The sequence below is a fragment of the Danio rerio genome, chromosome 20 (genome assembly GCF_052040795.2).
Source record: "Danio rerio strain M-AB ecotype USA chromosome 20, GRCz13ab, whole genome shotgun sequence".
NCBI classification, from domain to species: Eukaryota; Metazoa; Chordata; class Actinopteri; order Cypriniformes; family Danionidae; genus Danio; species Danio rerio.
In genome coordinates this window covers 45769943-45785899 of record NC_141040.1, presented here as the reverse complement: position 1 = coordinate 45785899, position 15957 = coordinate 45769943, and the positions used below count along the sequence as shown (strand labels likewise).

The 15957-nt window shown below is 33.1% G+C and overlaps 1 protein-coding gene across 4 annotated transcripts in view; it reads right to left on the bottom strand.

Annotated features, from left to right (window-relative positions):
• The window catches only part of fam184ab (family with sequence similarity 184 member Ab), a 254481-nt gene extending 241629 nt beyond the window's left edge, over positions 1-12852 (bottom strand). For all 4 annotated transcript variants that reach the window (XR_015518906.1, XR_015518907.1, XM_087298716.1 and 1 more), the window contains exon 1: positions 12230-12852. Coding sequence is in view for 2 of the 4 variants with exons in the window: in XM_087298716.1 (XP_087154842.1) it covers positions 12230-12409 (180 nt within the window). In the remaining 2 variants the exon portion in view is untranslated. The remainder of the gene's footprint in view (positions 1-12229) is intronic.
• Between the last annotated feature and the right edge of the window lie 3105 nt (positions 12853-15957).

The window sequence follows — 15957 nt, the reverse complement described above, 5'->3', positions numbered from 1 at the left end:
CAATGTAATCGGAGCAATCTACTGCACACACATTTCTATAAAGGCACCATGATCTGAGGATGAACTGGCATACGTGAATCAGAAACATTTCCATTCAAATTAAATTTGATGCACAGACTTATTAATGAGTCCTACTTGTCTTTCTCATGATAATTCTGCGTATATAGGCAAAATCTGATATGTAGCGGGGAAAAAAAGAATAAGTTCATCAGCCGCTGGATTCGAACCGAGTTCTTGCTTGAATGTACCGAAACATGTTGCCATGGGTTTAGCGAGCAGCACCACTTAGGCTGTTAAATCACTACAAAATTTTACACCTATAGATCTCACGATTTCTTTTTTAAGACACTCAGTGCGATGTTCAGACCCAACTGTGTTAACCGCATCAGCTAACCTCTCCCCACTATAAAAAAAATAAAAATAAAAATAAAAACCTCTCCCCACTCTTTTTTTTCTTTTGTTATTAATTCCAGAGGACAAACTTGCAAATAAAACAGTTTTTCTCCGGTCTACCTCCGAAAGCAGCACCTTCAATTCACATTCTGTTCAAAGTTTCTCTTTTGGCTTGCTTTTGCCATTGCTTTTTCGTTGGGTTTTGCCAAAGTAGAGTCATTAGCATATTCATACAAAGTGGAGGCAAGGGGGGGTTTATTTTAATGAGGAGGGGGCACATTTACAGCTTTCCGTACGCAATGTTTTAGTATGATTTCCACGCAAGTCTTCGTACATGAGGCCCCTGGTCTTTAACATTATGAATGAGCAAAAACCTGACTCTGACTGCCAGTTGTCTTTTCTAAGTATTTATTTTCAGCTTTGGGTTTACCTCTGAGCCACTCCAACCAATAGCAGAACAGCAACTACTGAGAAGGTGGGGATGAAGATAGTAAAGCCCCCATTTGATAGGTCAAATTTAGATAAACAACCAATTCATAAAATAAATGTAGTTTATCGTACGTCTGCAATGTATATTGCATATACTGTTATCGCAATAACAATTATTTTGCAATACATTGTGCAGGCCTACATTAGATACTACTCCTTGTCATGAGCATTAAGTTCCCATCGCATCCCTTCATTAATGATACCCAGCAATGTCTGCGCCACCAGGGTTGACCATGCGTCAAAATGTGATGCTGCAATGTACTGTACACTATGTGCTTTTAAGTATTATATTGACCTTGGAGGAACATAAATCTAATACTGGAGACATGGAAAACAATGTAAGGAACAGAGTTAAAGGTAATTTATTACAAGCAATGGGAGTTACGTAATAATATTACTTTTCTATGTAATGCATTAATTAAAACAATATTATTATTTTAGTTACTTAAAAAAAAATAAAGCAAGTTACTTTTTTGTTGAACTAATTAATTAATTAATTATTATTATTATTATTTTCTTTTTAAGAGCCTTACATTTTTGCGATGGAAGTATTCTCATTATTTTGAAAGCATCGAAGAGAAGGAGATTTCTCAATGGACAGTAATTTTACTTAATTTGCACATATGGCATGTGTAGCTCTGCGGTCAGGAAGTTCTCAGAAGATAACATTATCCCAAATGATTCTTTTTTTAATGTGTGTGTGTGTGTTTGTAACTGTGTTGTTTATTGTAGAGCTCCTCTATACAAAAAAGAAGAAAAAAAATGCATGTTCTAAAAGACATCAAGTAATGCAAAAGTAATGTAACGTATTATGTCCCATAAAAGTAACCAAGTAACGCAACTAATTACTTTTTTGAAAAGTAACTCAATATTGTTATGCATTACTTTCAAAAGTAACTTTCCCCAACACTGATCAAGAACATTTAAAACATCAAATTAGTGCACTAATTTCAATAAAGGGGTTGTTCACAGTGTATTTTTAAGGCTTGGTTGTGTTAATAAGATGCAAACCAATGTGAGCACGTTTCAGTTGTAGAAAATCATGCTTTTTTTTTCATAAATCTTACATTGATTATTTACAGCTACTCTGTTAACCTGAAAATGACTGTCATATTTCCTAGTTCATTTGAAAGCCTGCCGTCAAGAGGCTCTGATTGGTCAGCTAACATAATGCGTATTGCGTATTGGCTCCACGTCACGCCCCTACAAGCATGCGCTTTTGCGCTGTGTAAACAGCAGCTCAAACAGAAAATAAAGAGCACACAGCTGAACCTTACGGATGCTCTCTAAAATAAAATCTGACAAGTCTATTTCACATATATTTGGAATAAGCATGTGTAAGTAATATGAAATGTTCACATATCTTTTGTGAGTTCGTTATTTGAGATGTAGAACACAAGAAAAGCGGCCGCATAAAGAAACACTGCAGTGCTGCTAAAAATTGTGGGTGTTTACAGCAGTTTGACTGATAAATATGAATTTGTAGCTAAATTGTTAGCGCTGCCAAATAACATTCTCCATTGGTTACATCCTTGCTACAACATACTGTTGATGCTAGAAACTGTGCATGTAATAGATAGATTTTAACAAATAAAAACACTTACAGGTTGTGGCTCACAATCCACAGCTACATCGGTTAGAGAAGTTTTAGCTGAATCCGGCACTGAACTGGAAGTTCTCCTTTATCAAATGCTAGCTATATATTTTTGATAAATCTCTGGAACATAATTAACATTAAACTGTAAGCACTTCTCTCTTTGTGTCGTGTCCTATGGAAGCCCAAATACAGAAACAGAAGAAGCTCTGTGAAAAAAGCAGCATTTTAGCTTTCTCTGCTATAACATAACAGCGCCCTGGACACGCCCCGTTGCTGTGCAGGGTGTGGTGCATGCACGTAACCTGAAGCGTCTATGGTCTCTTTATTTCTATGTAGTCCCCAAATTAATTCGCTGAAGGCTATACAAAGCTATCTCTGTAAAAGCCAATGTCTCCCTTTGCATTAAACTTTGAGCGTTCTACATTTAGAGATGTTGTTTATGTTTACACAGCTACATTACACATTCACTAAAGTTTAAAATATGATATCGTAGTGGACCACCCCTTTACATATAATTCAAGTGAACAATCAGAGATTCATTCATTCATTCATTCATTCATTCATTCATTCATTCATTCATTTTCTTTCTGCTTAGTCCCTTATATATCAGAGATCGCCACAGCAGAATGAACCGCCAACTATTTCAGCATGTGTTTTACACGACGAAAGCCCTTCCAGCCACAACCCAACACTCATAAACTACGGCCAATTTAGTTTATCCAATTCACCTATAGCGCAGGTCTTTGGACTGTGGGGAAGCACCCAAAGGAAACCCAAGCGAACATAGAAAAACATGCAAGCTCCACACAGAAACCCAGATGGAATTAAACCAGGGTCCTTCTTGCTGTGAGGCAACAGATCACCTGGATAAATAAAATATTCATAGCAAATGTAATTACTCAAATGTCATAAATCCTTTGTGCACTTTTTGATGACACATCAACTCCTTGTGCCTCACATACCCTTTAAAAGCAATGACCCAGTGTCCATGTTTAATGATAGTCTGACAGGCGCATCAATACTCAGTCAAAGCATTGTAATCTCATTTATGAATCACAGTTTGAGCTCCCCAAGGACGAATGAACTTTAGTCAGGACCACCCTGCATGAACAGGCACTCATAAAGCAGCAGATCAGCTTGAGGTTGTGACTGAGTCAAATCATTTTATGCTAATTTATGATGCAAGGAATACGAATGGTTGCACGCATGAATTTTAAGGTTCGGGTTCAATAAAATATGTGGTTTGTTGCATGCAGTTGTACTCCTGAACCAATTCCTTTACTTACGGTTAGGCGACAAAAACACAAATCAAAGCTTTGCAGAACCTTGCCTTTATAAGGAGTACAAGAAGGCACAATAAAACCAACGGTGATATTTGATTCACTAAAGAAGAAGCATTCATATCAACAAATGACTCAAGACAGATTCGAAGTCAAATCTTTCGGATCATTCTGTGAAGAAATTAATTACAAAAGAACCAACTTAAAAGAACAATTGGTTCACGGAAAAAATGAACAAGATTACACAGATTAGAAGCTTTTAGGCACCTGAAGATATTATATTTGATTTTTCAAAAATACTAATCCTCAAAGTAGACACAAACAAAGATCCAGTCAATATATCAACAAGTATATCAAGACAGAATTGCTAATGAATACTTCTGACCATTCTGTGAACTAGGGTTGTCGTGATCCCATTAATTGATCTTACATCACTATACCAGTTGAAGTACCATGATACCAAATCATATTGCGATACTGTAATTCATAACTCAAATTATAAAACAATTGTCAGAAATACTATATTTTATATGTTATAATAGGTCTACCTGAATTTAATTTATAATTTCCTTATTATTGAAAAATGCATTATTATTTGCATGTCACCACCTAAAATGTATTAGTTCTTTTTGTTTATTTTGTAGATATCTGGCCAACAAAAATACATCAAAATAAAGATACAAATGATGCCAAATGAAATTTGTAAAAAAGAGCATGTTTTCCAACAGAATTAGGCTATATGAGGTTTTAAAAAATTGTTTAAGTGTTTCCTGTTGCTCTTTTGGGTTTTTCGTCTATTGTTTTTTTTTTATTTTTTTTTATTGTTATCAGGTAAAACTTTAAAATAATTAAACATTTAACTTTGTGACTTGCTCTTTTTTAGCGATTGTTGCTGTTGTTGAAGCTACTTAATCATATTGACAGGAACAGAAATGAACCAATTTAGATGATACAGCATTTTAGTGACTTTTCCACATGCAACATTGTGTATTGTAGATAGGCCGTTAAAGATGATACTATTGTTTACAAACTACAGTGTACTAACATACTTGTGTATACAGTATACGAACATAGTATCGGTAAACCCTGCTGTGAACAAGTTTCTATTTGATTTCACTTTAATAATTGAGACAAACAGATAAATCACAGATTTATTCACAGATTACACAGATAAATCACACTATCCTTTTAAGGTTCTTTACAATAGAACTACAAAAACTGATTCGCAATTATAAAATATGCAATAGAGAATTTGGGTATGTGAAGATTAAATTATACTTGATTTCTAAATCATGATTATTTCCAAAGTAGACCCTTAAATAGAAAATCAGAATAGATATGACAAATGATTCATCCTGTGAACCAATTGGATCATTTATTTTAAGCAATTGACTTCAAAGTACAAAAAAATTACAAATTGATGAATTAAAAGATAGAGTAGAGACTTTTTATGTGAAGAGTTGATGTCAATAATAATAATCCTAATATAAAATTATCAGATCAACAAATGATTCAAGACAAATTTGCTAACTAAAGAATCATTCTGACCATTCTATGAACAAGTTAAACCAATTAATTACGAAAGAACAAACTCAAAAGATAAGTTAGCTTGCAATAAAAATCCACTACCTTCCATAGATCAGTAACTTTGGCTATGTTTGGGTATACTATGTCATTTTTTTTCTTAATAATATTCATTTCCAAACCAGACGAAATCTTTAAATCAACAAATGATTCACTATGGCCAGTTAGACCAATTCATTACAAAAGAACCAAATTAATAGAACAGCTGGCTCACAATACAAATGTAGACATTGATCCTTACAACAGATGATACAGGGTAAATTCACTAAAGAATCTTAGACCATCCTGTGAAGCAGTTTGGTTAAATTATTTCAAAAGAATCAACTCAAAAGAACAAACGACTCACAAATCGACCACCAGCTTTCAAGCAAGTTTAGCTCTCAGCTTCAATATCTACAACATGAGATATTTCACAGGAAAATCTATATTCACTAGAGAAATTTGTATGTCTTTTTCAGTACTGCTAAATTCAGCTCACTGATATTTCCAGGCTGTCCACGACTGTGGGACCTCTAATACCCGAAAATTAATAGCTGAGGCAGGTTTATAAAACATGCCATTCCCATATTCCAGGATCAGAGGATTACACTAAACAGCAGGTGTTTTTAATATTCACAGACTGAAGAACAGAAATAACACACGGAATTTTAATGCAAGTGATTATAATGGCAGATGAACAGCCATTAACTTTACAAAAAAATGTATAATTCCAAACCCTAATATATTAAAATCATGCATGAACTATTTTACATTTTTAGACAAAGGAATTTGTCCTGTCTAATACACTACTTTACATTTGTTTTTCAATGTAAACTTGTGCTTGGTGGTCCTGTGTGACCATTACGCTTGCATTTCATGTCTTTTGAAGCTCTGTATATGTGAGCACCATGTTTTTTTAAACACCGTGTCAAGTTAAAAAAAGCATGCAGTGCAGCTTATCATTGTCAGTTCCGTAGCAGTGCACCAATCAGAAGAACTCAAGAGGCAAGGCAACCATAGCACAGTTTACAGGGGCTAGACATACTTAACCACACCCCTCCAACTGTTTGTTTTGACACCAACAGAAATGGAGAATGATGCCTACTTTACTATATCCAATCAGCTCACAGTATAAAAAAACAAGCCACGCCCACAGTTTTCTCATTTAAAATTTTGCTTCCTAAATATGGAGGAAAAAAAATGGTTACAGCTTCCGGTTCATGTGGACATTAAAGGGTCATGAAACCAAAATACATGCTTTGAGATGTTGACAGTGATATATGTGTGCCATGCTGCTGAAAACACTATTAGGACACATATATTTCACTAAAAAGTGAACATTGATTACTTTTGCATTATTTCGCGCAAATTCGTTCCTCTAGTTTGAAAAGAAATTTTGAAGCTCCGTCACTGCGATTAGATTCTTGTGTAAATTCCAGCGTGTAGAGAGGATGTCTGTACCGGCAAGTACAACTTGATGTCTTTGAGCTTTCAGCATTGATTTATGAGCAAGACTTGGTTCGAACCAATCAGTGCGCTCTACTGTGAATGAGGTGCAACTTCATAAATATGCATGATAGCTTCTAAGACTGCTTTTACCCGTTCATACATTCAGACGGCAGAGAGAGACGCAACGTTGTGTGGGCAACTGCAATTGAAACAAGTGGAGGAAGAAGAATTGTTTGGAGACATGGGTCATCAGTGTTACTTTTATAAATGTGCTGCAACAAAGGTTTTGTTTTTCAAATTGAGCGCAGCTGGACTCACGTATGGATTACTGTGGTTTGCTAACATCTGATAAAAATAAGTTTGTAAGGAACATTTTTTACTCATCTGGAAATGGTGAAAACTGAATGTTTAGTTACTATGTTTACAGGACGTTAATATTACTACAAAATTATGGACAGAAAATTCTGCTGTATATGCTGCTCTCCGAATGTAAACACCTTAATCCAACTATTACCGCCGTGTAGGATTTCCCCCGCATTTTGTGACAGGATAGTCTATACACACACAGCTTTCTGATGCTACATACCGAGTGCATCTAAGTTACCAAGAAATGCAGAGGGTTTTTTTTTCCCTATAAGGCGTGCGGTATCCAACATTCCATTAAAACTACACTCTTCCAGCAGTTCCTTGCATCCAATATCTCGTTTGTCACAGGGGGCATGCATGAAATGTTCCTGAATGAAAGTGAAAAATCAAACCTCAGTTAAAGTCTACAAATTAATAATTTGCCAAATAATTCGATTACTGATGTCCATGTAAACAGTCACTGTCTTTCTCTCCTGTGTCTGTGTGGTTTTGCCCAAACAGAAACTCACATGTTTATGCAAAATCTTCCCTCTTGCACTCCCCCGCCACTCCCACCTAAACAGAGCTGGACTCAACCACTTTCCTGACTTTTTTCAAACTACAGGTGTTTTTGCGTGTCAATTGAAGCGTTTTGGTGCTGCAAAAATCAGTTCTTAAAACGCTCGGCTGTGTGTGTTTTTTTTAGTTGACAGCTATCGTCAAAGATTAGAATACACAAGACAATATCACTCGTATAAGTTTTAAATGGGGAAAAGTGTAACGATTAATATGGCAAATGAAGCCTTGCCTTTTAGTACAGGAGCCAATCAGCGATCGTTATAGACTGACAATTCTCCAGAGGAGGGGGGAGGACCAGATGTGAGTTTCCAGCCTGATCTTACGAGAAAACGTAAGTATTTTACGTTTTGCCAGTTTAGTGGCTAATTCGTACGAATTCGTACGAGTTCAGTCGTACGAAATTGTACGACTTTAAAAAGGAGGCGTGGCACTTAACCCCACCCCTAAACCCAACCATCATTGGGGGATGAGTAAATCGTACTAAATTGTATGAACTAGATCGTACGAATTAATACGAATTAGCCACTAAATCAAAAAGTTATGAATTGCCATGAGATTGTGTTGGAGTTTCTGCAGATGTCGTATGATTCGAACGTTTCGAAGAGACAGTTGTTGTTTAATTTAATTGATGATTCCTAATATTTAATGTAATCGTAGGCTTGGCAAGCAATTTTAGAGAATGTATTGTTTCCCCATTCAAACAGAATTACAGAGTATACTGCCTGAGAAGTGTTTCAAAGATGGCCGCCAAGTGAAATTACTTGCCTTAAAGGGAAAATGGGATGTTCAAGCCTTCAGCTGATTATTTATTGACAGTTGAGGGTTATTGTCCCACCCCTTCTCCACTGTGATTGACAGGGGTGGGCAATGCGTTTTTCTATGTAACATTTAAAAAAAAAATACTGAATGATGACTGTAATACGCCCACTCAGTGACTTGCTATGTTGCTCAAAAAATGTGCCGCTACCATTAAAAACAAAAACAGAAAACAAACGCTCAGCTCGAGAAAAAAACAATTCGGTGAACATAGACACACTGTAAATTTCAATCTTTCAGTACAGAGCAACATGAGGATAGAGGATGATGACCGTTTTTTTGAAGATGCTCTAAATTAAGTACACACAACAAGCTTCAACCCAAAAACCCCACTTGAATGCATAAACAGGGTCAAAATTGGCTGTGCTAGATTCAGCAAACTTAAATAATTTATGAATATATTCATTTAATTTGTTCACTTTCCAAGACCACATACAATTAGAAACAAAAATGAATGTGAGATCTTGTGAGAAATACAAATTTGCCTAGAAGGCTCTTCAGATTATGTAGCTATGATCCTTACAGACAGGACTTGAGTAATAAGACGCTTTCGGGGACTTTGCAGCGCTACTCTTTGAGGGAACTAGAATATCAGTAAGAAATGTTGACACTTTCTGTCTCACAGCTATCAACCTGTGAAATTACATCAGTGACAATATGGGAACAATTTAAAGTAAAACAGAAAAAAATCTGAATATACTGATAAATTATTAATAAATTAATCTAAATATGATCAATCACTGGGATTCTGTTAACCAGGTGCACCGAGTGATGATTACTAAACTAATAAAAATATTCACACAGACTGTATGCTGCACAGTGCACACATATTGGTTGCTTTTCATACACATCTTGAAAATATATTAATAATAATATATCTTAATAATAATATAATAATAATATATTAATAAGATATCTTAAATTTATTCAAAATGATAAATTTCAGTTTAAATGTTTGCTGACTTTAAATATTCAAATCATCTTGTTCACTTATTTTATAGTAATTTACTTGCCTACTCGAGTATTTGATTATAATAAGAAGAATATTCAGCAAACACACATACATACGTTTTTTTTTGTTTTTTTTTTGTCTGCACAGTTGCTTTGGAAGAATAAATAAATAAATAAATAAATAAATAAATAAATAAATAAATAAATAAATTAATAATAATAATAATAATAATAATAATAATAATAATAATAATAATAATTCATGACAATCATATCTGATGTGCCATATCTTTTAAACGGTGCTGTATTCTACATAAAAAAATCAATTCTACATTTAAATATTAAATAATTGCTGACAAGGATAATAAATTATTATAAATATCTGATAAAATATGAATGTATTTTTATGAATGTATTTTTATAAACATTATAGTTCAATATTTGTTTACACTTTATTTTTAAAGGTAAAAATATATTTAATATTACATTTACAGGTATGCTATTGATAAACCATTAACTAAGGCTGTTGCCTCAATAAACTCCTAATTTACAGCTTATCATTAGTTGTTAAAGTAACATGTAACATGTAGAATAAGATCATGAAGAATGTGAGCTTTACACATCCTAATAAACAGCAAATATCTTAATACCTACTACCTATTTTGATTTATTCTTATATATGTAAGCAGTATAGGTTAATCACAAACATTAAATATAAATTCATGATTATTATTTTTATAGACATTGTTGAAATTTTAATTATAAGTCCTCATAATATATTATAGCTAAAAAAGACAGCAATACTGAAGTTCTCATTCGATACTTTTGAGAAAAAGTAATGCAAATGTATATTTCAATAAAATACTGCCCATAGCAGACAATTTTGATTTATTTTTAGATATCTCACCAGTATAGGTTAATTACAAACATTAAACATGAATTAAATTGTAATTGTAAGTTCTCAAAATGTATTTAAGCTAAACAAATTGAAAAAGTAATCTTTGAAATTCTTATTCAATGTTTATTGCAAGTCATTTAGATGTATATTAAAAAATACCCCATCATATCAGCCAATTTAGATTTCTTTAATATTTGTAAGCAGTATAGGTTAAATACAAACATTAAATATGAATTCAATATAATTGAAAGTAATTCAAATGTATATTTTAAGAAAATTCTCACCCATATCAGCCAATTTTGATTTATTTTTATATATGTAAGCAGTAAGGGTTAATTTGAATGTGAATTCAATATGACTATTTCTATCAATTATCATTGACAATTTACTTATGAATCCTCATAATATACTACAGCTAAAAAAAAATTTGACAGCAATAATTGAAATTCTCATTCAACTTTTTAAGAAACTAAAGTAATTCAAACGTATATTTGAATAAAATACTCCATATTAGCCAATTTTATTTTATTTTTATATTTGTAAGCAGTATAGGTTAATCACAAATATTAAATAAAAATTCAATATGATTATTTCTATAAAATATTGTTGAAAATGTAATAAGTTCTCATAATGTATTACAGCTAAAAAGAATTAACAACGCAATAATTGAAATTCTCCTTCGAAGTTTTTGAGAAACGCAAGTAATTTAAATGTATTTTTTAATAAAATATCCGTCCATATCAGCCAATTTTAATTTATTCATATATATGTAAGCTGTATAGGTTAAACAGAGACATTAAATAAAAATTTTATATAAATATTTCTATAAAATATAATTGAAAATGTAATAAGTTCTCAACCTATTATAGCTTAAAAAATTGACAATGCAATAATTGAAATTCTTCTACTGTATTTAATATGATTAATTTAAAAAATATCATTGAAATGTTTAATTATAAGTTTCCATATTGTATTATAGCTAAAGAAATTGACAAAGCAACATTCAGAAATTCTCATTCAACGTTTTTGAGAAATGCAAGTAATTCAAACGTATATTTGAATAAAATACTCAAAGATATCAGCCAATTTTGATTTATTTTTAAATATGTAAGCAATAAATGTTAATCTCAAACATCAAATATGAAATCAATATGACAAATTCTAACAAATATCACAAAAAAATTGAATTGTAAGTTCTCATAATTATAGCTAAACAAATTGACTAAGCAATAATTGAAATTCTCATTCAATGTTTTACGCAAGTAATTCAGATGTATATTGAATATAATGCTCCATATGTGCCAACTTTAATTTATTAATATATATGTAAGTAGGTTAATTACAAACATTAAATATGAATTCAGTATGAAATATCGTTAAAAATGTAATTATAAGTCCTCATAATATATTATAGCTAAAAAAAAGAAAGCAATAACTGATGTTCTTACTCAACACATTTTTGAGAAATAAAAGTAATTCAAATGTATTTTAGTAAAATACTTAACCAAATCGGACAATTTTGATTTATTTTTATGTCTTAGCAGTATATTTTAATCACAAACATTAAATACAAATTTAATATGATTATTTTTCATAAAATATCGTTAAAATGTAATGATAAATTCTCAATTGACAACGCAATAATTGAAATTCTCCAACGTTTTTGAGGAAAACAAGTAATTCAAATGTTTATTTTAATAAAACATTCGCCCAAATCAGCCTATTTTGACCTCATCTACGCATTCTGGAGTTAATCTGAACTGAAGGCCAGCCTGTTGTCATTTTGACCGGGGTCTCCGGCACCTCCAATGCGCATCGCTCAGCCAGCACACATGGCATTACGCATCCCCAAAAGGCGCTCAAAATTACCTTGGTCAGCTGCGCGATCTTCTTGCTCATCTTCAGATGCAGGTCCTGCGTGTACTCGAGGGTTAAACCGGATGGGAAGGACGTGCTGGTGGATGTTGAAGTGGAGGTGCTGTTATATTTCCCCGTCGATGCGCTGCCAGCGGGGTTGTAATAGTGCTGCCAGCCCGCTCCAGTCGCCATCTTCACGATATTATATTACTATGCCTGTAATATAAAGACTGTAACGGCAAATGGGTAAAAGGCAGATGATCCTCCGATACCGATAAAGCGAAGAAGAAGAGGAAGAATAAAAAATAGACGTTAATCCACAATAGTCATTATTTCATCCGGATTAAAAATGTGTCTGTGAGAAAGAAGCTGGGAAGAGATGAGAGGCAGTTTAACCACACATTTCGTCGCTTCTTCTGAACTGACAGTTGATTTATTTGAGGAATACATCAAATGTTTTTTGGATCCCCGGCAGGTGCGTCGCGTTTAAATGGCCGACGGCGCGCGTCCAGACGCCGCTCGTATTTGGGAAGCGAGAGCCGGTGCAGGTGTGATCCAGGACCGAGGCATATCTGTCGGATCCCGTGTGTGTGTCTGTCTGTGTGTGTGTGTGTGTCGAGCGGTGTTGCTGCACTGAGTCTGTTACCATGGATCATCTCAACAGTTTACATTATGCCAGTGACGTCAGTTCCGTTGGTCACGGTTTTCTTTTGATCTCCGCCTCCTGTCTGTCCTTCGCTTTATTTTCTCTTTTTTAGATGTGATGTAATGTACAAGTCGTTAAAAAATACGATTTTTGGAAAAGTTCTGGTAGGTGGACAGGAGCTAAAAATAAAGCACTATGCCAGGCTATTATTGTTTACAATAAAAAAAGTCATTCAAATGCATGTCTAATAATAATAATAATAATAATAATAATAATAATAATAATAATAATAATAATGATACTTCTAGTAATAATAATAATAATTATTATTATTATTATTATTATTATTATGATTAATAATATTATTCATTCATTCATTTTCTTTTCGGCTTAGTCCCTTTATTAATCTGGGGTCGCCACAGCGGAATGAACCGCCAACTTATCCATCATACGTATGTTTTATGCAGCGGATGCCCTTCCAGCTGCAACCCATCTCTGGGAAACATCCACACAAACCCATTCACACACATGCACTATGAACAATTTAACCTACCCTATTCACCAGTACTGCATGTCTTTGGACTGTGGGGGAAATCGGAGCACCCGGAGGAAACCCACGCGAACGCAGGGAGAACATGCAAACTCCACACAGAAATGCCAACTGACCCAGCCGAGGCTCAAACCAGCGATCTTCTTGCTGTGAGGCGACAGCACAACCTACTGCTACTGCGCCACTGCATTGCCATAATAATAATAATAATATAATAATAATAATAATTATTATTATTATTATTATACGTATGTTTTTAGCTGAATTTGGAGAGTAAACCAACTATTTAACAAAAGAGATAATAAATTATTAAATACTATGTATGCCTAAATGTATATATATATATATATATATATATATATATATATATATATATATATATATATATATATATATATATATATATATATATATATATATATTGTAAAATATTAAATGATCAGTTAGTCATGTTTTTAGTTCATTGTAACTTATTAAATTAAGTTAATCATGTTCTAACTTAATTTTATAAGTTAAGCAAGCTGTTTTAAGTCAGTTTAACATAATATAAGTTCAATGGATTCATAAGGCTAATTTGATTCAGCTTAAAAGTTTAAGTCAAGCAGGATTGTTTTTTAGTGTAGTACCAATTACCGCTATTAAATACCGGCTTATGACCTGCCTATTATTAAGATATTGGCTTTTTATTAAACAATAGGGTATATGCGGAGCTAGTGTTTCTTCACATACTGATAAACTTCCAGTTAATGGTTATTGTGACTTTTTTTCTATTTTATACGGTTCATTTTACAGTATTAAAGTTGTAATGTAATTAAAATACAATAAATAGATTTTGCCATTCATTTAGTTGCTCAAGCGTAAAACAAGACAAAAAGCCGTTTACATGCACGTGCCTATCAGACCATCGGCAGACTATCGCAGAAGCTCCATTGAATATTCTTTTTTTTCAGCTTAATCCCTTTATTAATTAGGGGTCGCCACAGTGGCAAGATTTTACGCAGCAGATGCCTTTCCAGCTGCAACCCAACTCTGGGAAACTCCCATAAACACTGATTCACACACACACTCATACACTACGGTCAATTTTAGCATACCCAGTTCACCTGAACCGCATGTCTTTGGACTTGTGGGGGAAACCGGAGCTCCCGGAGGTAACCCACATGAACACTGGGAGAACATGCAAACTCCACACAGAAACACCAACTAACCCAGCCGAGGCTCGAACCATAGCGACCTTCTTGCTGTGAGGCGAAAGTGGTACCCACTGCACCACCGTGTCCCCTCATTGAATATACTGGGGTAAAATAAATGTTCCTGTTTTAAAGACTAAAGTCTAAAGTCAAGCGCAGAGCGTGTTAGTTGTGCGCCTATGTGGGTTCAAATGCCTACACATTGCTTAAGAGTGAAGGCGGGGCTCCTCACTGCAAAACCAAGATGTTATGTCTTAGTCTGCTACAATGACTGTAAAACATATATTTATTTAACATGTTTATTTCTCTTTAAAATAACTGACTGCTATGACAGTTTTAAATAAACAACAATACAACGCACTCATGTTAAAAAAAAAAAAATTAAAGTTAATGTCATTAGCGTACATAAGCAATTGTTTTATTGTCTAGAACAAATCACTGTTATACAATAACTTGCCTAATTACCCTAACTTTACCCTAATTAACTTATAGTTAAGCCTTTAAAGTGCACTTTAAGCAGAATACTAGTATCTTAAAAATATGTAGTATTAAAATAGTTATTAAAACTATTATGTTAGAAATGTGATTCTAAATAAAAAACTATATATATATAAAATATATATAAAATATATATATATATATATATATATATATATATATATATATATATATATATATATATATATATATATATATATATATATATATATATATATATATATGTCAATATATATATATTGGAACTCTTTTAACTTATTACCAGAATTCTAAATTCTATTGGCCATATCAGTCATTCCAATCATTTTCATGGCCTATTAAAACATTGTCAATTAAGTATAGAATATATATCATCATATTTTATGATGTCATTACCTAAAATTGTGATATTTTTAGTAATACAGTCCATAAATGTGTATGAGTTAGGCTACTAAACCACTTAAGCTGCACCTCACTTTCAATTCGCAATTGGGAGAGTACGATTTTTTTTCGCAGAACTTATTTTGTTTTAAAAGACAGAAACAGCTCCTACAGCCTGAACACAGATGTTAGGCATTATTTTATTAAAAAAATATATTTTATTTTATCACAAAATTGAATTATTTTAAGATTTTAGATGACACATTGATGTTTGTAATTATTATGAACACAAGGCTTTGCCTGTGCATATGCATATGCGCCTGCAGGATCTTATTCCAAGGTACGCACAAATCCAGCACAGAACTAGCAATGAGAGGTAACAAAATCAGTTGAATAGTTTTGATTTCATTTGTATTTTAAATTAATTGATATTTTTTTGGACAGCATGAAGGAATTGTGTGAAACCCTGCATTTTTTCCAGGTCGTTAAAGATAAC